The sequence below is a fragment of the Oryzias latipes genome, chromosome 14 (assembly GCF_053564925.1).
Source record: "Oryzias latipes strain Hd-rR chromosome 14, Olatipes_Hd-rR_3.1".
Classification (NCBI taxonomy): domain Eukaryota; kingdom Metazoa; phylum Chordata; class Actinopteri; order Beloniformes; family Adrianichthyidae; genus Oryzias; species Oryzias latipes.
The window spans coordinates 22,700,998-22,727,952 of NC_136250.1; the positions used below are offsets into that span (position 1 = coordinate 22,700,998).

The 26,955-nt window shown below is 40.2% G+C and overlaps 1 protein-coding gene across 5 annotated transcripts in view; it reads left to right on the plus strand.

Annotated features, from left to right (window-relative positions):
- specc1 (sperm antigen with calponin homology and coiled-coil domains 1) overlaps nt 1–26,955 on the plus strand; it is an 87,556-nt gene that overhangs the window by 29,064 nt on the left and 31,537 nt on the right. For 4 of the 5 annotated variants that reach the window (XM_011483765.4, XM_078930425.1, XM_011483763.4 and 1 more), the window contains 4 exons: nt 15,237–16,792; nt 21,096–21,303; nt 22,169–22,242; nt 23,369–23,544. In XM_011483765.4, coding sequence (XP_011482067.1) covers nt 15,237–16,792; nt 21,096–21,303; nt 22,169–22,242; nt 23,369–23,544 — 2,014 coding nt within the window. Of the gene's footprint in view, nt 1–630; nt 1,066–15,236; nt 16,793–21,095; nt 21,304–22,168; nt 22,243–23,368; nt 23,545–26,955 lie in introns of those variants that run through there. The other variant, XM_011483766.3, reaches the window with a different exon arrangement.

A 26,955-nucleotide genomic window follows, 5' to 3' on the forward strand; every position in this document is an offset into this window, starting at 1 on the left:
TTCTAAGCCATTTTGGTTTCTTCCCACAGCGCGAAAACATGCATCACAGGGTAACGGATAACGGTAATTCTAAATTGTCATTAGGTGTGCATGTGAGTGTGTGGTCCAGTAACAGACAGGCGACCTGTTCAGGGTGTACCCCGCCTTGGGGCAACAGTAGCAAGGATAGGCTCAAGCAACCCTGTAAACCCAAAAGGGATTGCGCGGGATCTGAAGATGGATAGATGGGAGGAAAAAGGGATATTGAATGACAAAGACAAGATTCAATTTTTCTGTCTTTCCACTAAAGCAGCTCATCTGTTTTAAAACAGATCTGCCACACACAAACATGCTGCTGTTTGCTTCTTGTTGGTGGCAGAAATAAAATATTTTTTTGAAGTGCAAAGACCTTTTTTCCTGTTGTTTGTTGCAGAAGTCGAGGTAGTCAGGAAGTTTAATTGAAAACTAGAGCCATAAGTTGAGTCATCTCAGTCTGCTGAAAGCACAGACACTGGCTGTCCTGTCTTCCCCAGCTCCTCCTCTCTCTCTCCCTAATGCTTGCTGTGAGGGGTGGATCATCCCACTATTGTTTAACTGGCATTGGTGAGGGTAATGGAAGGTGGAGTCTTCTTGTGCTTGTGTGTGTGTGTGTCTGTGTGTGTGGCTCTGAAAGCCACGCCTCCTCTGAGCGGCTTCCATTTATCACAACAGTAATGAAGTGCACACAGCGCTGGCCGGCCAGCTGCCTGTCAGCATGACTTACGGTCTCCATCCTGGAGGACAGGCGCACTTTCACATGCATCCACAGCCGCGTCCTGGCGAGACCAGAAGGGTGCCACCCTACACGCCCACACTCACTGATACAATCTGTGGTAAACGAGGCGGCACGAAGACCGAGAGGAAGGAATTTGACATCTTCCATGGCTTCATGTGAATGACCAGTGGTGATTGAATACTCCGAGCAGAGACAGGAGCTCTGACACACGGCTCTCCCCCGCAGTCACGGATTCTTGGATTAGTGTGGTGTTGTGTGGAAGCGGACAAACATGGGGAACACGGCAGGAAGGCTGGAAGAAACAGAGTCAGGTCTGGTTTGTTTATCACGATTTGGTTCAATTCGCCTCATTTCTCTGTGGGTCTTTTTTACTTGTTAGAAGAAACAAGCTCATCTCCCATCGTATCATGTTTGAGTTCATCCCTGACTAACAAGACATGATTAATGCTCAGACTAGATGAGTTTGAACAAAGAAAAGACTAAATCTGCCCTGAAGGTATGATGGTGCACTCATTCTTACTAATCTGCCCTCCTGTAATGAATTTGCAGAGACGTATGTTTAAATATTGGTTATTTTTTCTTTGTTATTTTTGTTTTGTGTTATTTCCTCACAGCTCTGCACATTTACACACAATTTTAGCAGGCAGGTGGGAGAAAGTGCTGAGTGGGATTTACCTGAAAGTGAACGTGAAGAAACCTGCTACAGGAGACGCTCTCATTAATCTCACACTTTAATATTTCCTATTCAGCACACTCAGCATTTACGATAACCTTTACATTTTTTATGAACATTTTCACCTTTATGCTTATTATTCAGCATCTTTTTATAAATCTTTTGATATTTTTTCTCTCTAAGATAATTTAAATCTTGAACATGCTGCCTGATCTTATCGTTTCTGTGATTTTGATTTTTCTGTTCAGACTGAAAGTTTTCAACAGAAATCCCACAAGCCACAGTCGTTTTCTTACAGAGCAGCGAGCACGGATGTTGTTTTAACTGCGTTGGATGTTTTTTAGATACATTTCAGCTACATCGTTCTAAGAGCAGTGGTGTTTCTGGAAGATGTGCTCTCAGAATGGGAGGAAGTGGTTCCAAGCTGTTGCACGCTTAACAAGATTAGCTTCCAGTTTTGGCTCAGTGTGCATCCACAGCATTATGTAGATGACGCAAATATGCATCACTTACATAGTTGTAAGGAATAATGGAAGACACTGTTTTGGCCTCTTTTTAATTTGTTTTATAGGAAAAAATTAAAAAAGTAGAAAGTATTTAAAGACCCCCTTCAATCATATTTTGATCTATTTGCAAGCGTTCCCAGTGGCCTTTAAACTATTATTATGTCGATTTTAAGCTAAAATCCCCAAAACTGTTGTTTTCTAGGAAAGTGTTTTCACCCTTTTTTGAGCCAAGGTACACTTTTTCCTTGACAAAAATCCTGCAGCACACCAGTCTTCACAAATGTTAAAATGAAAGGAGACTCCATAGTCTGTATTGATGTACAGTCTCTCCAAGATGGCGCGGGCATTTTTTGTAATAATCAAGGCTGAAAAAGCCAGAAGTTCCAGCTGTTTTTCCTAAAAGTTGTGATAGTTTTCAATAATAAATTTCAACTAAAGGAGTTGAAAATTTGTCCAGGTCGTTGTATTCCTTCCAGTTTATTAACAAGCAATTTTATGTAACCTTACAAAAACCAAATGAGAACAGTAATATGTTCTTTCTAAACAGTTTTTTTTTTAAATGTTATATGATCACAACATGCTTGATAAATTTTACACAAAAAAGACCACATCTTTATGCATGTTTGGGTTCAGCACAATGAAGTTTTATTAGTTTTTCTTTTGTTTTAATCACAAATGTAATCAGTGAAAATGAACAATTTCCCACGGTACACCCGCCATCTCTCACGGCACACCACTGTGCCGCAGCACACCGGTTGAAAAACACTGTTCTTGGTCATAGTTTTATGCTGAGTGGCGGAAGTTCATCAGAAATTCACCTTTGAGTTGTGGGCAGGCATGTGCTTATTTCTCATGATCACTTTGTTTACACGTTCTCCCGCTAGCTTACAGCCACTTATAACCCCAACCTAACATTAGAAGTGCAACAAAACAGCTAGGAAAATGAGTTGGTTTTTCAACTGCATTTTTCATCTCCTCCAGGCTTACCACAATTTGACAGAAATACTCAGAATCGCAGTTTTAATCTTAATTATCGCTATATATACGTCTTCTGTCATGAGAAAAATGCTACAAGAACATGTTAAAACCACCAAAAACACAACTACTTTTGGAGTGGGTCTTTAACTTCCATTCATAGAAAACTTCATAACCCTAATAAGCTTTTATTTTATAATGAAGTTACACTCCTGGTGGTAAAAGTTTTATCTTGTTAATTTTATAAATAAATGCTTGAGTAGGTATGCGTGTGTGAACATTATCTGTATTGTGTACATGTTGACTTGCGAACATTTTTGGAGCCAACAGGTATGTTTGAGTGAATAGGCCCCGCCCTTTTATCCCCCCCTCTCTAACATCCCTCTCTCTTCTTCCCTCCTTTCCTTTTCCGTCCGGTCCAACACAAGAGATTTTCAAATATGATTAAAATGAATAAAGTTTGGCCTCGATTACAAAGGGGGTTTATTCAGATATACCTCAGGTTTGTTATAAGATTCATAACCCCTGTTGTTAAAGTAAAATATGTCCAACACAAGAGGCCTTCAGCTCTCATCTGTTTGCCCAGCTGTTGGACAGGACAAGTTTAAAAATAAAATAATTTTAAAAAAAAATGCTTGATTTATCTCAATTTATGGACTGGATAACTTTTATTTTGTTACTGCGACTGTTATTTTTGAGTTTCGGATTTTAAAAAGTGGTTTGTTTTGCTTTTATTTAAATTATTTCTTTATGCAACAAGAGCTGCATGTAGTAATTGACAGCACCTGTGATTGTAATATCAGCACTCGAACAGACGGATGAGATCTGACAGACTTGTTTTTGAAACTGAAATAACAGCTCTGGCGCTGGAAGGTAAAAACAAGATGAACTCGTTTACATGTGATAAATGGTGTTATGCTTGTAGTGGAAGGCTAAGGAGTGAGCTGTCTGCTGCAATAAGCTAGTCATTATTGAAAGCAAAGTACACTGACAGCCTCTTTTAAGCACTCCTGTCTCCATAAGCGTTCTTTAAACCAGCAGCCAAGAGCAGAACCTGAGGGTCAGCATGTCGATGATTTTGATGGGTTTCTAGTTAAATACAATTCAACAGAAGTGCTTCAGTTTTTCAGTGCTACAACTCAGTTATATCTGTTTGAATGCGGGCTTTAAATAAAGTATTTACAGTGACGTTTTGCAAATATTGCAAATTCAGGTTTCTGCTCATGTGGGCTAAGGTTTCATGACTAACCATAGTTTTGCTTATTATTTATTGATTTATACATTGGCAGAGTTACTTTCTGCTTTGCTGGGCTTTATTTTTTAGGTAAAATTCTAGAGAATATACACTTGTGTGTGCATAAACCCTCCTGTCAGGTGCACCCAGCAGGTGCTGTTGAGTGTCTGCTTTCCCCTTTCCCAAAAATATGTAAGTATTTTATTTTACTATATTTAAATTGTTCTACAGTAAAAGTGGAAATATTAAACACTGTCAGCATTACTATTTCATTTCTAACTGTGTAACACATCAGTGAGTCATGTTAATACCACATGTGAATGGAAAATCAACACGGAGCAGAATCTGTGCAGTCAGTGATAGCCGGGCACTCTGAGGAAGTTCTACCAGTCATTTTTTCCGTGGCAGTTGGTGGAGTTCATACAAGGGCCTTTCCTGAGTGCTTTGTGGTTGTGGAGAGGGGAGTGCTGTTTCAGTGATGTTTGTTTCATAGAGTCTTGGCTGGACATCAAAGCTGATACATTTCAGCTTTCCAGTTTTAAAAATCTTCCTTTTTTGTGAACCTTCAAAGCTCGTTGTTCTGTGTAAAGGTTAAAGTTATCTTGCTTTTGTGTACATAGAAATATTATGTCCAAGATAAATGGACATTTGTATTTAGTAGATTATTTGATTGTAGTAAGGAAGTTTCCTGGCAAAGGCTTGATTATTTTTATTTTGAATGGTGGGGTACGATCAAATGGTTAAAAGGTAGGTTAAAAAAAGCATGAAAAAATGACTTAATTTATCCTTCATTTTACCATGGTCTGGGTGAATACTTGATTTTGATTGGCTGTAGGACGTCCATTAAAAACTGATAATGGACAGTTAAAAAAGCAGTTCCAGTCCAATAGTCTAAATGTTGTGTATTATTGCGCTGGCCTCAACACCAGTTGTCAACCGGAACAACGTTTTTCCACAGTTTATAATAATAATAATAATAATAATAATAATAATAATAATAATAATACATTGTATTTAAAAGCGCCTTTCAAAACACTCAAGGACACTGTACAAATTCAAAAGTAAAACACAATAAAATCCCTTTAACTTAATGATAAAAAACAGTAAATAAATTGACATCTTAATAAAATCAGATAACAGATTAAGAAAAATTGTGATTTGTAAAAGCAGATCTAAACAGGTTTTGAGTCTGGATTTAAAAATTGAAAAGGAGTCAATGTCACGGAGGTCAAGGGGGGAAGAGAGTTTCAGAGTTGGGTTGCTGAGCAGCTGAAGGCGCGGAAAGCTGAAGGGAAGAAGAAGACCGGAGAGAGCCAGAGGGAGTGTTGAGATTAGAAAGATAAGAAGGAGCCAGGTTGTGGAAGGCTTTGAACGTGTAGAGAAGAAGTTTGAATTTAATCCTGAAAATGACCGGATGCCAGTGCAGCTGCTGGAGAACGGGAGTGATGTGATGGAAGGAAGGAGTTCTGGTGATGATGCGGGCAGCTGAATTCTCTACCAATTGAAGTTTTATTGGGAAGCCTAAAGAGAAGTGCATTGGAATAGTCAAGGCGAGAAGTGACCAGACTATCAACTAAAATGGCAGCAGAGTGGACGTCGAGGGAGGGGCGCAGACGATTAATATTACGTAAATGAAAGTAGGCAGACAGAGTAATGCTACTGATGTGAGACTGAAAGGATAATGTACCGTCAAGGATGACACCTAGACTCTTTACCTGAGGGGAGGGAAGGAAAAACTGAAGAAGAATTAATGGAAAGCGTTAAATTGGGAACTCTGGAAAGGGTGGATTTGGAACCTACAAGGAGTAATTCATTTTTTATCGCTTTTGAGTTTGAGGAAGTTTAAGGTGAACCAGGTTTTTATTTCCAAAAGCCAGGAGGGGAAGGAGGAAAATTGAAGAGTTGGGTTTACCGGACAGATAGAGCTGGGTGTCATCTGCAAAACAATGAAAATCAATTTTGAATTTACGTAAAATATTGCAGAGGGGTAGGAGGTAGATCATAAAGAGGAGGGGACCAGAACCTTGCGGAACACCAGAGCGAATGAATGAGGGTTAAGTTTTAAGGATTTCAGTTGGCTAAACTGAGTGCGGCTTGAAAAGTAAGAATGAAGCCAGCGGAGGGGGGTGGACTTGATACCAGAAAAGAACTCTGTCCTCCAAATGTCTCTATGATGGATGTGACAGGATCTCTGTCGAATGTCACCATCAACCACAATGTTGTCTTTAATTTTAAAAACTTTATCTGTCTTTCTGTCTTGCTGACCTTACTGCTTCATACAGAATGAATACAAATATTATTATTACTAAAATAAACTGTTGGTTGATAAAAACTAAATGATCAGAGTTAATGGTTCATATTTCTAGCAAAAAAGAAATCTAGAAAACTACTTTGTTTCTTTAAAACCAACTTTTTCTACATCATCTCGACCAAAACAAACAGTAAGAGGTGAACGTCTACCACTGAAACAATGCTTTGTATCACTTTTCATGACGTTTAGCATAATTGTTGCAAATTGTCAGCTTCTTGTGAAAAACAATTTAAATTTTAAAAATAACATGTTGAAAGTACTAACAATTGATTTCATAAGTGACCATGGTTTAAGCGGGATAATGCCCAAACAGGTGTTCATTATCAGAAACTTTTGTACCAAGCAAAAGCAAACGTCCTCCATTTTGTGTTGAAAAGTTCATGCCTCCGCGTCATCCAATAATTTCTGATAATGGACACCTGATAGGGCATTATCCCTGATTTGTTGAAGACATTTTCCCTCTTTATGCAGATACTTTCTCAAATCTGAAATTAAGAGAATTTGTTTATATTGTCCCTGAAAGAAAGCGTTTAAGACATGACAGTCCATTAATTCAGTTAGACATGACAGTTAGGAGATTCATGAGCCAATGCAAAGTCTAAACAAAACAATATACAGTGTGCTACTCCTGCCATCTATCTCTATCTATTATAGACATAATTAATTTGCCTATCTGGTCCCACATGCTTTGTTGTCATCATCAATAACAAGACGCATATTTGTGTTATCCCATTTGGTATGAAATAACCTAGTACAACTTGTGTCCCTGTAAATGCTCAATCATGATCATTATCATGACTTTATTTTTTAGACAAGGTGAACGCCCCACACTATCATACTACAGATACCTTAATGCTTGAATCAATCGGATTAGATTTCTACATTTTTTGCTGGCATTGGCCCTACAATTAAACTGTTATAGGACATTACTGAACCCAGGGTACCTTAACTCCAAAATAAATGAATAAGCTGTTTGACGCTAAAATCAGGTGGGAAAAAGCTGGAAAAAGCATTATGTACACACATTTGATATCATTTTTTACTGTAAGAGTTGACCCATTTATTTCTGGCTAAACGTCCCAAATTAAAAGATAATGAATTATTTAATTTGTCTTTTTAAACTTTGAAGATGAAGGATTTACTAAATAAACAAACCACACCAAAATATTGACCTACAGCCGATACCAAACTCGGTCAATTTATAGAAGAAGAGTAATTCCTTTAAAAAAAAAAAGAATACATAGTTTACTGAAAACCTTTATCAGACTATGGTTTATTACCCGGTAAACTTTTAATAGTATTAAGGATCATAATCTTTTTTAAAACATCATACACAAGCAAAATGTAGCTGTTTTTCCCACAGCAAAACCTAAAAACAGTTTTTTGGTAATTATTTAAATTATATATTAATGCAAACATTTGTTTTAACCAAACTGATTTGATGAAATATTTCCTTGGGTAAACCATTATGATTATTCTCTTGGTCGGTAGTCTGAATTGTAATAGAACAGAGACAGTCTCCGTGCATTGGGGTAGCTTTAGGTTACAGTGGGTTTCTATCCTCGCTGCTTTATATAATGTGCCCTCTGGTTATTTTTTAATCTACCTATAACTGTTTTTAATTTACAGAAATCAAATTACAAAAGCAGCATGAGTTCTACATTTTTAAATGTTTATTCTAGCTCCAGTCATTATTCCTTCAGTGAGTCTTTTGTAAAAGTATTGTTCAGTGTATTTGGAGCATTAAGAGATCTCCTTTTTTTCATTGCTTGGCCGGTGACCTGTGTAGATGAATGCCTCTCTTGGCATTCAAGTAGAGCAAGTAGAGCAGAATAGATTTACATTTTCTTGGCACAGACATTTTACATTTGTGAAAATACATGTGTATATATATATACTTACTTTACGCCTCTCTCACCCTCCGCGGGTGGTTTCTCCTCCAAACTCGGGTCCTCTACCAGAGGCCTGGGAGCTTGAGGGTCCTGCAGTATCTTAGCTGTTCCTAGCACTGCGCTTTTCTGGACTGAGAGGTCTGATGTCTTTCCAGGTATCTGTTGTAGCCACTCCTCCAGCTTGGGGGTTACTGCCCCGAGTGCTCCAATTACCACAGGCACCACTGTCCCTTTCCATGTTTTCTCTAGTTCTTCTCTGAGTCCCTGGTATTTCTCCAGTTTCTCATGTTCCTTCTTCCTGATGTTCCTATCGCTTGGCACTGCCACATCCACCACAACGGCTTTCCTCTGTTCTTTATCCACCACTAGAATGTCTGGTTGGTTCGCCATTACCATTCTGTCAGTCTGGATCTGGAAGTCCCACAGGATCTTTGCCCTCTCATTCTCTACCACCTTCGGAGGTGTTTCCCATTTTGACCTAGGGGTTTCCAGTCCATATCCTCCACACATGTTCCTGTATATTATTCCAGCCACTTGATTGTGGCGCTCCATGTATGCTTTCCCTGCCAGCATCTTACACCCTGCAGTTATGTGCTGGATTGTTTCAGGTGCCTCTTTGCACAGCCTACACCTTGGGTCTTGTCTGGTGTGGTAGATCTGAGCCTCTATTGCTCTGGTGCTCAGGGCTTGTTCCTGAGCTGCCAGGATGAGTGCTTCAGTGCTGTCCTGTAGGACCGCCCTTTCTAGCCATTGGTGGGACTTCTTGATATCAGCCACTTCAGTTATGGTCCGGTGGTACATCCCATGCAGGGGGCTTGTCCTCCCATGAGGATCTGTCCTCCAGCACAGTATCCTCTGCTTTCCATTGCCTGAGACCATCACTAAGCGGTTGGGTTCTTGAGCTTGATGTATTCATGCATCTTGGATGTTTCATCCTGGATAGTGGCTTCTACGCTCACTAGTCCTCGGCCTCCATCCTTGCGGCTAGCATACAGTCTCAGGGTGCTGGATTTGGGATGGAACCCTCCATGCATGGTGAGGAGCTTCCCTGTTTTAACATCCATGGTCTGTACCTCTTCCTTTGGCCATCTTATTATTCCTGCAGGGTATCTGATAACTGGCAGTGCGTAGCTGTTTATTGCCCGGGTATAATTTTTGCCATAGAGCTGGCTTCTCAAGAATTGCCTTACTCGTTGGAGGTATTTAGCTGTTGCAGCTTTCCTTGTTGCCTGCTCCAGGTTGCCATTTGCCTGCGGAACGCCAAGGTACTTGTAACTGTCCTCAATGTCTGCTATTGTTTGTTCTGGGAGTGAGACCCCTCCTGTGTGGACTACCCTCCCTCTCTTTGTCACCATCCGGCTGCATTTCTCGAGCCCGAATGACATCCCAATGTCAGTACTGTAGATCCTGGTGGTGTGGATCAGGGAGTCAATGTCTCGCACGCTCTTAGCATATAGCTTGATGTCATCCATGTAGAGGAGGTGACTGATGTTGGCCCCATTTCTGAGACGGTACATGGGACGGTATATGCTTTATTTAATTAGTTTACAGTTATCTAATAATTATTATTCAATCTTACTTAATGCATTAATAAAAGTTTCCCTATAAAATTTCCTAACATTATGTATGTATCAACAAAGTGCTGAATATTATGGTATGCATTTTTTATTATGGTGTGTGGGAACAACTGTCACAATAAAACCATATTTGGTTTTTGTCTTATTTGCACCTTTCTTTTTTCTTTGAATTTGAAGGCATTTCTTTTTCTGCGAAAAGAAACGTTCCAAATATGTTTTGTTTCTTTTTTTTTTTATATAAATTAGCTGGCTTGTGGGTTTCAATTTAGCGGTCAGAGCAGCTGCTTTAAGAAAGTAGAGGATGGATTTTTAAGACATGACCGAGCGCGACTTGACATGCATCAAGAATGAGTCAAATGTGGTGGGGAGGATCCAGTCATTTTCCAAAATAATACTACCTTTAGAATCCGATAAACAAAACTTTCTCTGCGGCCCGGTACCAAATGTCCCTGTGACTGGTATTAGTTCGTGGCCTAATGGTTAGGGACCGCTGCTGTCAGACAACATTTAAGACAAATTTATCAGTGACTTATAAAGTTGTTAGATGTTCAACTTGAATACAAAGCATTCTGATCCATCTCTGGATCATAACGGTTTTTGACAAAATGAGGACAGAAATATTTTTAGACATTTTCAAATGTTTATCTTCGTCTTTAAGGTTTTTGTGTTGACCATGTGAACTAGTTACTGCTTAGTAGCCATTGCATTCATGGAGCCTGAGCTGTATCTTCCTCTCCTTGCTGTAAGAAGAAAGGAATGTCTTTCAGGAATGCGTCTTTCAGGCTCTGTCTCCTGGATAACAGGAAAGCAAGATACAGACAGTTGTAATTTCCAGCAATGCTTCACAAAACATTTTAGGGAACCTAAAAATGAAATGAGAAAAGTGGTAAACAGTTGCAACTTAAGACATTTGACCACCTGCAGTCATTAATTCATCCCGACTCCTCACCCGTTACCCTCCGCTAAGGCAAAATGAAGTCTCTGCACTTTGCCCACAATGCACTCTGTCACCTTTTGGCAGGCTGACACATCGGCTGGTGTTGGACTGAATCCAGCCACACAGCTCACGCTGTGATTTGAAAGCTTATCTTCATTAACTAGAAAGAAGTGTGCACTGTGCATTACTGTGATCAGGCAGATGACATATTCTGAAGTACCTCATTATTTTTTCAAGTTGTTCTTTCAGTTACATGTGGCTAATTCATTTAGGAAACACCCAGTTAATCTTTATTTCGTTTTGAAATATTTAATGAACCTTCAGTGCGACAACAGTCTCATCCTCCAATTTATATTTTAGTGTTTTAAACTTTATTTGAGTCCTCCTCCTCTCAGTGATTCGTGTGTTTGTAGAAGATAAAACTCAACTTCTGAGGACCCAAGGAAGTGGTTGTTTTATTTCTCAGATCTTTAGACTCAGTCATTGTTAAGAATCTGTCCAAATGTCTTTGCTCTTTTCAGTATAATTTTCATGGTATAGAGCATGTCCCTTTACAGAATCTAGATTCATCAAGAACAGCTAAAGTCACATGCACTCATACGGGGGTCGACCTGTACGGATGCTGTGGGTTTTTGGGTTGTTCAGGCCCATAGAGGGTCGTAAAGAGGAGCAGCTGCATCTAAGAAGGAGGGAAGGTGTGTCTTGAGGTTTGTGCAGCCACTTTAAGGGACATCATGAAAATGGATTGTACCATTGTTGCGCGTGTGGTAAGTTTTATTGTGAAATATTTGTAAGGATAATGGAAGTTATGTCGTTTGGGTGATGCTGTAGTGCGGTGCCCTTTCTGCCACACTTTAGTCATTAGCACACTGACTGTGCGCAAATGCTGAACGCATGTGATGTGCAGGTGACAAATAAATGCCTGTAGGATGAACAGAAATACACAAGCTAAACTCTGATTTTCTCATTTCCAAGGGATGTGCAAAGGATGCATAAGGGGGCACACTCCTTTCACTTGAACAGCACTAATGGCCCCTTGCGCAAGGCACAGGATTGGGGGGGGGGGGGGGGGGTCTGTATGACGTTGCGTGGTGTCTCACCCTCTTCACCTTTACCTACCCTTACGTGTTGTATGAGTGTTCACTACAACCTGTCACTCACAGCCTGTGCATAAACATTTTTACCCTACAGGGTCACCGAGTGGTTTGCGACTTTGATATTTCCTGTTGGCCACCTCCGTGTCCTATACAGGTTTGCCCATTTTCTACCCACAGACGGCCCATATCCACCTGCAAGGGTAGTTGGGACAAAGGCATAAGCAGGGAGTCTCTTTAAAGCAGTGAACGACACTTAAGCACCTGAGAGCTGGCCCTGCTGTATTTCTGTTTCAACATTTGCAAGTTAGTTATCTGGTGTAGGGAAATTTGTTTTTCTGTCTTTCTTTGTAGCTGAAGTGTGAATAGTTTGGGTACAACACAAGGAAGTAGCTGCACTGCCATGATTTGGATTGGTGGATCCTTTCAAAGAAAAGACTTGCGTTGATACATGAGAGAAAATATCTAACTTGGTGTAAGTTACAGCTTTTTACTGGAACTCATGAGGATGAAGAAGCTGTTAGGGATTTTAAGCAAGTCATTGTTTTTCCTTCAGAGTGCAGTTTCAGTATAATCCAGATGAAAATAACTGCTCCTGCACTCTCAGTATGTCACTGTAAGATAAATGAGTCCAACTGCACCACTATAACCCACTTTATATAGCAGCCTGTAGAAACAGAAAAAAATAGAAAACATTTTCTTTTTCTGCCTCATTTATTTTGCAGATTAAAGCTATTTATAACACTGCAGCAATTTAGCTTTTCACCTTCCATTAAATTTTCCACAATTCAGAGGTTTTTGCTGTTCTTATTCTGTTATTTATGCATTTTTTTTATCTGTGAATTACAGGCATAATTATCTGCAGTACTATTTGACCCATAAAAACCTTTGTAGTTGTAGATTCATCAAGTGTAAATTAAAAACTATTTGTTCCACCTTTCTCTTTTGTAAGCATCCCTTGATTTTATTTTTCACATGCAAATGTTAATCATTTCAAAGCAGAGTTTTTTGTTTTTTTATAGAAATGCATTTCGTTTTCTTTGCAATTGTCATTTTTAGACATCGTTTTTAAAGTCAACACACGGCTTCGCATCTTCAGCACAAAACTACAGCTGCGTTAAATTGCGCCAATGTTGGCACTTCCTGCCACAGATGCACAGATCACTCAACAAGGGGAAGGTCTGTGTCCCCGTCAGTGGCAAAAGGCTTCACAACACCGCAGGAATCCATTTCAAACTGACCCACTTGATTGTGCGTGTTTTGCTGAGGTGTGTGCACGTGTTAGCCAGTCTTTATGTCTGGTGATAATGTATGCATGCGAGAGGCACAGTGCTGTCTTTGTGAGCCGCTTCAGCTCCTTTGTGTCTGATTGCGTAGCGTGCACTGAGACCTTTGTCGCCCTTTCATGTCTGCGTTGCTGTTTTTTCTGATTATCTGAAAACAATATGTTTTGAGGGAGCGGCAAGCTTGTGCCAGGCATCAGTAGACTCTCTTCATTGTCAGAAGTGTCTGGAAAAGGCCCATCTGTATTGATGGCTCTTTTGAAAGGCCTGAGCTAAGCTCTGCTGCAGCCATGAAACGGCCACAGAGAAACTGGCAGATGCACTTTTGTCAGAGCAAATAACTGTATTTGAATGGGATGCACTGACCAAACCGCTGAATCATACAAGTGTGAATACAACACACTGCCTATTTATTGACTGTTTTTACACAGTCATGCTTTGTTGTGTGTGCTGATTCTACTTGTTTCCTCTGAAAGCTTGCTGCAACAAAATTCTACTGACAAAAATGTATCTTTTGGACACAAGTTGTTAATTAAGCTTGTATTTCTAGCAAGATAATCAAGTGTAAATTAAACATGTGTACAACCAAACAAGTAAACGAAGATTAACAGCAAATCCATTCCCATTTTCATTTTTCCACATCCAAAGAATCCAAAGGGAACATTATTAGAGCATTCTAGTACACTGTATGGTCACATTTCTTTGCTAAATTCAAAGTCTTTCCACTCATTGGACTGGAATGAGTGATGGACTGATCCTTTTCCGCTGACATCACGTGTGTGTTGTCTGCTGTGATGCACTTGGTGGTTTTTATGTAACAGTAAAATAAACCTACCATGATTTAATCAAAATTGTAATTTCCAATATAGATAATCGATTTTATTCATTTTGAAATGATTATATAATGGTATAGGTCGATTCGATTAACAAGTTTATAAATCGTTATACCCCTACTCTACACTAAATGCAGTTCGTGCTGCAGGGGAAGCTGCTTTTAATGTTTAATCAGTACAGATATACAGTCAATGCTTCCATGTACCGATAAGGCTAAATATTTGGGACAATAGCGCCGCCCGCGTTTGATAGGAAGGTGGGTTCATGAACATATTTTGGCAAGTGTCCAGCAGCAATTTCACCATGTGTCTGAGCAGAGGCGAAATATGCTAATTTAAATCGCATTTAGCGTGAAGGCAGCATTAGTAGCTCACTGTTATCTTAGAAACTTTACCTCTATGGGTCCTGATCTGCCGGCTCTGGATTTGGCAGATCTCTGCTCCCCCTCTACTTTTTAGTTTTCTTTAATAATCTTCCCATCATTTTATCTGTCGTGGACCAGGTTTTCACTGGTGACTCTTCCATTCCATTTAGATTATTTCTTCTCGATTAACTTTCCAAGTTCTCCCTTTTGTCAGTGACAGCCAGTCGACTGACGCGCGTCATAAACATCTGACTGGAGTGAAACGCATCAATCAATTTAGCCTTGTTGGCTTTATTTTATCAATATCCTTTTGTGTGTACCTAAAGTCCCACTCCAATCATCTTTTGACGCGAAAGCGTTCATTCAGTTTTCATGGAGCTTGTGGCCCACCCTTCTATTCTATTTCTATCTCAACCTTTTTAAACTGTATTTTTTTCATCTGTTCCTGATTTACAACATTTTGAATGAACAAATACTGGGAAATGTAATTTTAAGCTTAGTTTTCTTAATATATGTCGTCCATCAAAAAAATGCGGCAAGAACATGTGAAAGCCCCAATTTTTATCGGATTCATTTCATGCATTACTCATATTATGTACCATTCTGGTATTTACCAAGTTCAAAATGAGTTCAACATTCTTCTCCTGTCTCTGACCTTTTTGGTGAAAATTTGGTATTCAAATTTGCTTCAATTTTTAATTATTAACAAAATATACAATTTGAGGTGTTGTTTCTATAGAGTGGGTTGCTGTAAATGCTGGGTTGTTTGTGCTGACAGCACAACATTTGGTTTTTGTTACAGGCTCACAGATGATCAAGAAGTCTGGAATCCCAGCTCCAAGAGAACCAGCTTGTTCCATAAATCGAGACCGTGTCTCTCTTAGGGATCAGCAAAGGAGCTCTTCTGTTAGGAGGATAGTTTCCAGCGCCAGCACCACTAGTCTTTCTACTTTGGCGAAGCAGTCGCGCAGTTCAACCAAGTCCCGTACAGATGCAGAGGGCCAGGAAAGGAGCCACCTCGAGGGTCAGGTGAAGGAGCTTCAGGCGGAGACCAAAGCCAAAGACTTGGAGATCAAAACTCTCCGACTGGAGCTGCAGCGCTGCAAAACCTCTCCAGGATTTTCTTTAGCTTTATCCAGCTCTGTGTCACAGCAACAGTCTGCGACTGCCAGTCAAGAAGGAGAGGTGGCTGAGGCCCTCGTCTTAGTTGGGGAGCTTAGGGAGAAAAATAAGAAGTTTCAAAGAGAGTTGGCAGACCTTCGAGAAGAAAACCAGACTCTGAAGGAGAAACTGCTTTGCTTAGAGGCTTCTCCTCTGTCTAGTACAAACACAAGCTCCAAGCCTTTGATAAATGGCCTGACATCGGACTCCTCAGTCACCCCAGAGGACAGAACAGGACACCTCTCCCCTGCTAGCCCACTTAAAACCTCTGTGTCCTGCAGTTTTGATGTTACAAAGGACTCTACATCCCCTGACTCCTCCGAGTTTGAGAAGATACCATTCTTCTCAGAGTTGGGGAGCAGTGGTGAGGCTGGGGAAGCTGTTGCAGGAGGTGCAGACAACAATGCTGCAGGTGCAGGTCTGTCAGTGCAGAGCCTAACAGAAAAGATCAACAAGATGGAGGAAAGCCATCACAGCACGGCAGAGGAACTACAGGCAACTCTGCAGGAGCTGTCTGATCAGCATCAGGTGGTGCAGGAGCTAACCGCTGAGAACGAGCGTCTGTCAGAGGAGAAGCGCCTCCTGCAGACCTCATTGCAACAGCAGAGAGAGCGTGTGGAGGTGCTGACCCAGAAGAATGAAATGCTTTCTCTTAGACTTCAGGAGCAAGACCACGCTCAGGCTCAGAGGGAGGAGGAGCTCAGTAAACAAGGACCCAGACTAGCTGAACTGGAGCAACGGTATGCTGAAGTGGTGAATAGCTCTCGCTTTGAACGCGAGAAATTAGTGAACATTCAACAGCAGCTGACAGGCAGCCTGCGAGCCCTGGAGGAAGAACACCAGGTGACCCAAGGTGAGGTGTGTTCCCTTGAAGAGGAGAGAAACAGACTGCAGGCCGAGTTGGAGAAGGAGATGGAAAGCAAAGGTCAGGCATCCCAAGCTGCAGATGAGCACAGGGCGACAGCAGAACATCTGCGATTGGAGAACAGCAGGCTGAAGGCACAGGTGGATATCGAAAGGCAAAAGCTTGCTGAGCTGAAGGCCATGCAGAGTGCCAGTGACAGCACAGAGCTGCAGAGTTTACTGAAGACGGCCCATGCTGAAAGAGACCGGCTGGAGGTGATGCTGACGGAGCTGAGACAGGAACTGCATCAGGCGCACGCTCAGACCGAGCAGGTCCGCGCCTCACTATCCAAGGTGGGAGGATGCACACTTCCATACATTTGTACAATACACATGACATCACATCCTGGTGATTTGTTTGCTCGCAAGATTGTGGACCAACTAAAGGAGTTGAATAAACAATTGGTGGTTGGTTGAAGCATGGAGAAAGAGAAAAGCCCATAAAATAAACATTCAATTTCTAAAGCTATAAAACTGTCAGAGATTCAAATCCTAAGGTTACTTGTGATATTTTTGTTGAGTCTATTCCAAAGCATGTACAGGGGGCCTCATTTATAAACGTTGCGTACGCACAAAAGAAGGCGTACGCCACTCTCTACGCAATAGTTGAGATTTATAAAAAGCAAACTTGACGGGAAAATGTGCGGTCCTTCACGCAAGCTCTGACCCAGGCGTACGCACAAAAACGGGTGAAATGAGAAACGGCGACGCCGTCGGCAGATGGAAGAAACACGTTAAAGTGAAAATGACAATACTGCCTCTCAGAAATAACATGACGACTTTACAAAGCAAGTCTTACAATTAACAGCCTACACGAACACCCATTTGATCGATCAGCAGTGAAACAAATAAAAAAAGAATCAAACGAAAAGTACAACAGAAATTCAAATGAACACTTATTTGCAAAAGAAAAGTGAAATATGTTCTGCAATATTGGCATGTTGTGCAATTCATCCTCATAAATAATATAGTTAACAGAACGAAATAATGTACAAAACTGATATTCTCGTCAATGTGTCCGTCTGGCGGAGCAGATATAGGTGCAATTAGACAGACAGATGGATAGATAGAGAGAGATGCATTAATTGTCCACTAGGGAAAGATGTTTTCATAGTAAAACATTTCTTCATAAGCTACAGAATTATGGTATTCATGCATATGCCTTTAGTTTGTTTTATTTTTGATAAAACGATGTATGGCGTATGTCTCAACCATTCAGAAAGCAACATGAAATTACATTTGCGCTGATCAATTTCCCATTTCCACGTCGATTATTACCGACATCTGCAGCTTGTCAGATGTAATTAAATGGGGGGAAATAAAATGCCCCATCTGCCCCATCACAATGCGTAATGACGCACAATGGCAGATCTTGCGCTCTTAGAAGATGTGGCAAATGGAAGAATTCGGAGTGAACGCATCTTTAGACAGCAAAAATACTTGCTGGCAAACGAGGACGAGTGGCTTATGAGCCGGTTCAGACTTCCTCGAGCCGTCCTGTTGGAGCTTTTGGGGGGGTGTCACCCGGTGCATCTGGCGCGTCAGTATTCCCCCTGCGCCTCAGTCACCACTCCACTTAAGGGATTCCCCAATTATTGCCGCCAGTCTGTCATCAAGAGGGGTCAGCTCCGGTGTCCCCCCCCACACACACACACACCCCCACCCGTGGCAGACACACTCTGGCGATGCAGCGCCAGACGTTTTTTTTGCCTCGACTTTGATGTCCGACCATTTCTTTTTTATTTTGGCCACGGTCCGGGGTTGTGAGGCTACAGCATTTACGGCGTCTGCCACTGTTTGGCACTCAAGTGCCTTTTTGCCATTAGTAATGCCCACACTGTGCCCTCCAAACAACACTTTTCTCCTCTTTTCCACCTCGCCAACGATAACTTCTACTTCACATTGAGTGAAGTTACGTTTTTTTCATTTCCTCTCGGTGTTTGCCATGATTTCGCAATCAATGAATATTCATTTGTGGGCGTTTCACGGACTATTTATGGGCAACTATGGGCGTGTCATGAAGCCGCAAAAGCTGCGCTGCATTTAGAATTGGTTGTGATTTATTAAGGGAAAGATGCGTAGGATGTGCGTACGCATGGTTTTATAAATCCGAATATTTCTGTGCGTACGCACGTCCTATGTTTCATCCGTACGCCACTTCTGACGCAAATCCTACGCAAAGTTTTATAAATGAGGCCCATGGTGTCTGCAGGACATTAGAAAATCACCTCTGAGTTGTACTGTTTGCACAGAGTAAGCCGTCCTCATTTCCCATCATCCTTTTGTTTACACGCATTACCGCTAACTTCCAGCCCCTCACACCCCCAACTTAACATTATCGGTGCAACAACAGTGCAGAGCAGTATTGGAGCCATCCAGCCGTACAGTTTAGATCCAGATTCCAGCTCAGACGAGGAAAACAAAAACGTACATGGATCTATTTGTCTGCAGGTGGATGCATCAGAATGGAGCAGAGCAGGGAGCTTGTGGCCGACCGACTGTAGAACCTATGTAACTGCTACAGGCTTTTTCCAACAGCATCTTTTTTTGTCTGCTCCTTGTTTACCACAGTTTGAATAAATACTCAGAAATACTGTTTAATCGTACTTCTCTTTATGTATGTCCTCCTTCATAAGATAAATGCTAGAAGTTGTTGTTCACTTTTCAGCATTTTCCTTTCAGGGTCACCACAGTGAATCAGCTTTCACTGATTTGCACAGTTGGTTTGGCAGAGATTTCTAATCTGAATGCCCTTCCTGTCATAACCCAGTATTTTATCCGGGCTGGGGACCCAAACTTGCGCCACCTTGTAGCTAGTTAGGCAGTAGCTTGAAGGGTCTTGCCCAAGGACCCACACTGGACGAAACTCATCGGCGTCCCCTGGGAAACAAAGCCTTGTTTCCCATGCTCCAGTCCTACACACAGCCAACTGAGCCATCCAATTGCCGAGAAATGACAGAAGAACATGTTTTTAAAAAAAAGGATAACATTTTTTGGTGTTTGTTTTGTTTGAATGTTCTTCCACTGAACATTACTCAGACAATATTGGGTTGTGCAGTTTAAAGACCCACTCCACTTTTGATGTTTCTGATGATTTAAAACCTAAATAAAGAAAATTAAGAAAATTTAAGCTCAAAATCACGTCAGAGTATATATTTTTAATTCTTTTGGCATTTTTCAGTGGCTTGACGGCTCAGTTGGGTGTAGGATTGGCACGCAGGAAACCTGGGGCTCGCTTCCCAGGGCGTTAAATGAGCAAAAAAAAAAAAAAAAAAAAAAAATCCAGTGTTGGTTCTTAGGCAAGACCCTTCGGGCTTCTTCCTATCTGGGTCTCCCTGTGTCTTGAAAATAAAAAATTGTTTTAAAAAAGGGCATCCAGCGAAAAACTCTCTACCAAACCACCTGTGCAAATCAGCTGTGGCAACCCCTGAAAGGATATGCCAAGAGGTGAACAACAACAAGCTCAAAAATTGCATCTCTGAGTATTTATCTATTCAAATCACAATATTTAAGGGGCAAGCAAAATAATTCAATTTTAAAAACACGCTGGGCGGCAGTAGCGGTTTTTGGCACGGGCTGTACGAGCCCGTGCGGCAGCTCAGTGCCTGGAAACAAAAAAAAATCTGCAACACTAGAAAACAACACAGTTTGTTTAAATCTTAGCAAAAAACAGCAAAATCATAATCAAAAGAGCACTGGAAAGGCTTTTACAACAGATCAAAAAATGATGGGAGTGGGGAAATTCCACCACATCAATAGTTCTTAAAGCGAGGGATTTACTTTTTTTAACCCTCTGTTAAGATACTCTGGTACTAAATATAGTTTCAATATAATTTCCTTAGACTCTGCTCAGACGTTGTCTTGAGTGTTTGTTAGTTTTGTTATTTAAAGCAAGGGGTTTTACAAAACCAAAAGTGAACTGAGGCCACAGTGTACTGACTCAAGGATCAGGCTGTCTGAACAAATGTTTCCAGTTCCTAAAGAGACAGTTTGTCCATATGCGTTTGTTTTCAAAAATCGGAAATCTTCTCAAATGAATACCTCATCATGTGAAGTCATGTTTTTAGTATTTTCCTGCCACAGTGGTTTTCCCTTAACACTGAGAAAATGAGTTATGTCAGGAGCAGAGTGAGTCATGCTGCTGCTCCTGGATGTGCTTTGTCTATGTCAACTCGTAAAGTCATCTCTGTTAAGGTCAAATGCCAGCTGCAGGGTTGGCTCAGTGGTGTGTGAACCTCTGACTCACATGGACGTCAGGGCGAGGCCACCTAATGACTTTCTCACAAACAACCCTCTGCATTACAGGAGCCTGATGTCAGCTGGAGAATATCCAGATCGACGGCATCATTTTTCTGTTTGGGACATCTTATCCCTTCAGGGACCTGCCTGTTGCTGTTTGAGTTGCACTGATTTGATTAGTGACACAAAACAGACAGCACCGAGGGTGTATTTGTCTTTTTGTGTTAAGAAGTATGTCAGATGTATTTATGATTGTTTTCCAAAACCTGAACGTTGAGCAGATGGACCAATAAGGTTTGTTACTGGTAAAGAAATGATATTTGTGCCTAATGTATTGTCTTTGCTTTTTCTGAAACAGGTGGAGCTCAAATGCCAAAATATTCAAGACCAGGCCAACGCAAAAGAGCGAGAACTCCTAATCAGAGTGAAGGCCCTTGAAGAAGCCGGGATCCAGGCAGAGAACCAGGTGAAGGAGCTGAAGGAGACCATCTTTGAGCTGGAGGACCAGGTGGAGCAGCAGAGGGCTGTCAACTGTCATACCAGCCAAGCTGTGCTTGACATGGAGAGTACGTAGATCACTGACTGTTAGTGCTCAACTGTTGCCTCAATGATTTTCCTTCATGAAATTAGCTAACATTTTATTAATTTTTTTAATTGTTTTTATAGTTGTTAATATTTTTAATTTAAAAAACAGACAGAATATGCTTCTTTGGATTATTTTAGGGGAAAAGAGAACATACAATCAGCATTTACTGCTGATTGTATGTTCTCTTTTTCTGTTTAGGTATTCTTTATTTAAGAAGGATCTTTGATAACCAAGTAAAAAAGTGGAGAATAGAGGATTTAAAGTTATTCTTTTAGCATTTTTTACTTTGATTTGCTCTTTAATAGCTGTTCAAGCTCTGTTATTACACTTTTAGAGAGCTTTTTGATACAACTCTTGGTTGTATAGACATTTTTAAGATCTGAGTTTTACCAATAATTTCCAGAATCGATTTGATTCACGATTTTTTTCCTATCGTTTAAATTCACTCGTTTCAATTGAATATTGAATTTACAAGGTTTACACATTTAGACATATTTGTAAAGAAAAACAATAATAATCTATATATGTTCTTAAGATATTAATAATACTCTGATACAGTTCACATGCTGTTAGCATCAAGCTAGTATACTTTTGCTTTACTGCTGTTTTGTGTTAGGTCACTGTAAAAGCGGAAGAGATTGATCTCTACTTTATGTATTGATTATTGATCTATTAAGTTTGGATCGATTCAGATCAATTAATCCATCTATTCAACCCAACCATACTATTTATTATGGGTTGTTCTTGTTTCAAACCGCAGCCCTCAGATTCAATAATCGCAATATTTCTGTGCTCACAATTTAGAAAAGATGACGTTTTCTAAGACTTGAAACTTATTTTCACAGATCTTGTCAAGAAACTGGAGGAGCAAAAAGCTGATACCGAGAAACAGCTGAAAACTTTAAACAAACAAATAAAGGTAAGGAATCTAAAAGAAATTTAAAGAGCTTTAATTTTGCTCACTTCCCCAGGGGACAAATATTTTCCTATGTTTTAGTGCCCGAATAATAAGTGCTTGTGTGCACATGCATTAGGCAACCACTAGCTGTGCAGAGTAAGATTTATTTTTCTTTGTTGTTTAAAATATAATGCTTTTTAACTAACATATAATACAAAAAAAATCTAAACAAGGTTTTTTTTTATGTTGATTTTTTTTCAATTGTGCACTTCCTGTCTTGTATTTGTCCTAAAAATGGAATAAATATGGAAGTAATCCTTTTTGTGCATTATACTAATACTCTTTTTAAAAAGGTACATTGTTGGTTTGCACACATTCATCTTTTTTCTTTAACATCTGAGCATTTCACCTATCTTTTTTTGGTGTCTTTTCCTCGCCACTAACCAAAGACAAGCAGCAGGTTTTTCTTTTGAAGTTTAATTCCGAACTCCTTAAGCTGCTCAATCTTTACATCTCATGAGTCGTCATTGTTTTGAGGAGCTGTAATCCCTCAAATGTAATTAATAAATTGGGTCCCAGCAAGGGCATTGAAAATGAAAGGTGGCTTGGTCCTTCTGCATGACAACCATCCCAAACAAATTGCCCGGGTAATGAAGGAGTGGCTGCGTAAGAAGCATTTCAAGGTTCTTGAGTGGCCTAGCTAGTCTCCAGATCTCAACCCTCATAGAAAATCTTTGGAGGAAGTTGAAGGTCCGCCCTAGAAGAGAATGGGCTAAATTACCAGCAACAGTTTGGGAAAACCTTTTACAGGAAACATTTGACTGATGTCATTGTCAAAAAAAGATTATAAAACAAAGTACTGAGTTTAACTTTTGTTATTAATTAAATACTTATTTTCCACTATAATTTACAAATAAATTCTTTAAAAATCAGACAATGTGATTTTCTGGATTTCTTTTCTCATTTTGTCTCTCATAGTTGAGGTCTACTTATGATGAAAATTACAGGCCTCTCTCATCTTTTTAAGGGGGAGAACTTCCACAATTGGTGGCCGACGAAATACGTTTTTGCCCCACTATATATATCAACTTTGTTTATTCCTTTCCGTTTGTCCATCCAGCTGTCTATAATCTGTTTGTGTTTGCAGGACGAGAAGGAGGAGTGGCGCCGGTTTCAGGCAGACCTGCAGACGGCGGTGGTGGTGGCCAACGACATCAAGGTTGAGGCTCAGCAGGAGCTGCGAGCGCTCAGGAGGCAGCTGGAAGAGGAGCAGGATCGTAGCGCCAAGCTTTCTGCTGACCTGGAAGCCCTGCAGGGAGTCAGGTACCATCTCCAGCATCCGTTACCCTTTCAGTTTACTTTACACCTGCTGGCCATCCCTCTTCCAGCTCCTGCTGTGAAGCAGTGGGCTGCCGTTCTTTTTCCTCTATCTGAGGGTTGGAGAATGCTGCCAGAGTCTTGCCGAAACACTCCTTGTTCTGTCTTAATAGCTCAGATGTTGAGAAGTCATGTGAAACCAATGCCTCAGAGGCTTGAAAATTTCCTATTTGGCATTAACCCTTTAACTCTGGAGTTTTAGCCGCAGTGTTGATATTCCTTTGACTACCATAACTCTTCAACCATTTACACAATTAACGTACCGTATTTTCCGGACTATAAGTCGCCCTTTTTTTCATAGTTTGGCAAGGGGTGCGACTTATACTCCGCAGCGACTTATATTAGAAATAAATTGAAATAAATACATTGTTAACCCTCCTGTTATGTTCATTTGTGAAGAACAGAGATGATGTTCCTGGGTCAATTTGATGTATGAGGTATGTTAAGTGTTAAGAGTATGTTAAGTGACTCAGAGAATCAGCAAAAATTTTTTTACAGTAAGATCTTGAAGGCTAAGAACATAATATTCTATTTTCCAATGATTTCATAGATTCAGAAATGCAATAAAAATGACAACTGTTTCTACAAATACAGGATGAAAACAGAGTATTAGTTGGCCAATGATGCTTCATGAAAAGAATAAATAAATAAGTTTGAGAAAAAATTACTGTGAAATTATTAGATAAACAGTCTGCTATGATTGTGTCATATAAGGTTGTGAAAGTTAAAATGCGACTTATAGTCCAGTGCGACTTATCTGTGTTTTTTTCTACTTTATAATGCATTTTTGGGCTGGTGCGACTTATACTCCGGTGCGACTTATAGTCCGGAAAATACGGTAATTTTAGTGGATTCTGAAGTGGACAAAAGCAGTCCTTTACAGAAAAAGTCAATCATTTGAGTCTGTCATGGAGAAATCGGCTTTGCGCCACCATGCTTTTAGTATAGTGTTGCATATTGGTGCAGAGCCGCTATGAAAAGCTGCTTTTCTCTGCATCAGAGTCAGCCGATACATGTTGATCCCATCAACGATGGAGGAGTTTCAGCATGTCAAAGAACATGTGTCATTCTGTTGCCGCAGACGACATCTCTCGCGTTGAAGGGTTAAAAGGAAGGAAACAATTATTGATCAAATTCACCTGCACATTTGTTGCAAATTTGGCCGACTCTATTGGTCGCTGAGGAGTTTTCTGCAGTTTTATTTCTGTTTGTGTTACTCCCTTTTGGGCTTCTGCTATTTTTCCCTCATAAAGCATAACCTGAGCCTCCGAAAAAATAAACTCTTTAAAAGATCTAATTTTCATTTCAATTTAAGAAATGTTTGAAAAAAATCTGTTTAGATGCCAGCTTAATTAAAAGTTGGTTAAAAAAATTCATACACCAATGGTGTTTATGGTATAAGTTAGGAACGCGTGTGTTGATGTTTTTGTCTTTTTTCATAATTCTGTCAGGCTCAACATTTGTGTATGCTCAGATCTGCTTGTGTTTAGCACTCCTATTTATCTGTTTGACCAGCTTTGACACCTGCTTCTCCTTAAAGCACAGTGTTATCTGTGTAGACTGTAATTAACTCTCAGTTCTGCTAATTAGGGTTACAAACAGTAGGTCAGGTTGTTCCAGCTGGTCTTAAACCATGTCTGAATGCAAAAGTATGCCCAAGATTAGCTGTTTTGCCGCATCCTCTTCCCACCTCCGTCAGCCTCTGTGACGAGTCCCTCTGACAAGCCTCTCTGTGTTAAAGTCCAGGTGAGTTCCCAGCCAGCCCTCCTCTCCCTGCCTTGTGTGCTGCTGCTGCTCACTGAACTTCCTGTCTGTGTTTGGCTTCATGTTGCTGCTTTAGCCTGTATGACTCTACTCTACCACATGCTGGCTACCTGCACTTTTTGGACCCTTCTCTATTCCTGGCTTCCTGTATTCTAAATACATGTATCTGGCGCCATCTGCTGTTCATTTGATGAATGACCCTTCCTTTTTTTTTAAATTAAAGAGCAGGGCGGGCTGCGCGAGCATGACTGGATTGACTTCATGCTTGGTGTCATGTAATTACATTTCCATAGCGTCTTCATCACTGGGTGAATAAACAAAACATGATATTCAGTCTAAGTGACTGGATTAATCCATTCAGGTATGCATGACGCTGATCTAAGATCTAGGGCTGGCTTTGAAAATAGCAGACTTCAGGAAAATCCCTGTGTCTATAAGGTAACATGAACTGCATATAGTCATGTACTGTAATTGACCTTTTGCTTATTTTTTCCTTTGCAGACTAAGCACCGGAGCCACTTTTGACACGAAAACAGCAGTGGAAGGACACTAAAGAAGTGCCGTGACCCCTGCAACACAAGACAGTGTTATAATGATGTTATTCAGAATGCAATATAGTCAAATACTGTAGTTCCATTGTGAGCCATTGTGCAACTGCACCATAAAAAGGGGAACTCAAGACACTCTGTCTTTAAACCTGAGAGCATTTAAAAAAAAAAAGAAAAACGCTGAATTTTATTGTCAGTGAATGTGCCCTTTATGCTTTTTGTTGTTGTCCTTTTTATTTCTGTGGAAGTGCATCATTTCTGAGAGACAGCTTAAAATGTGAGAAGCTGCTTTGTGCCTTTTTGATAGTTGAAAGGAGGAAAAAGGAAGCAACAAAACAGCTGAAATTAGGAAGAATGTGTTGGATGTTTGGTAGGTAGCAAATTGCAAGATTCTTAATATTTTGGTTTAAAAACTGTGGACTGGTAATACCAAAAACAGCGGAATTTAATAAATGCAGGTTTATGAGCATAGATTCTGGTTTTATGCTGGCCATTTGTGAGGTCAAGTTTTCCATCTGTTTGCCTTAAAACTTTTATTTAAACAAAAACGTCTGATTTTGACGGGTCTATAGATTTACATTTGGTTTCATTTTTAGCCAGCAGGTGGCACTCTAAACTCCTCAAAAACCTCACCTTGGGGTGACGTCATCTATATTCACTGATCAAGTTTTTCTTATTTCTATATATTACAGTAATGGAAGTCACAGCTGATACAAGATGAACTTTTATACTTCATGGTCACTTTTCACAATTTTAACATTTCCCCAAGAAGGTCAAAACTCATGCATCAATATCCAGGATTGAAATTAATATTTCTTTACTGATGGCAATCCTTTCAACTTAGATGTTTTTGCAGACATAAGTTGATATAGAATAAACCACACATATGTGTTTAAGACTTACTCCTTTTAAAATGTAAAGTTTTCCATCTTGTATTTATATGTTAATCCAAAATCTTTACAGAAAACTGCAGAATATCAGATTCCATTTGTCCTCCCGGTTTTAAGCCGTATGATTCAAAGCAGCGAGGCCTAAAGGGATCTTT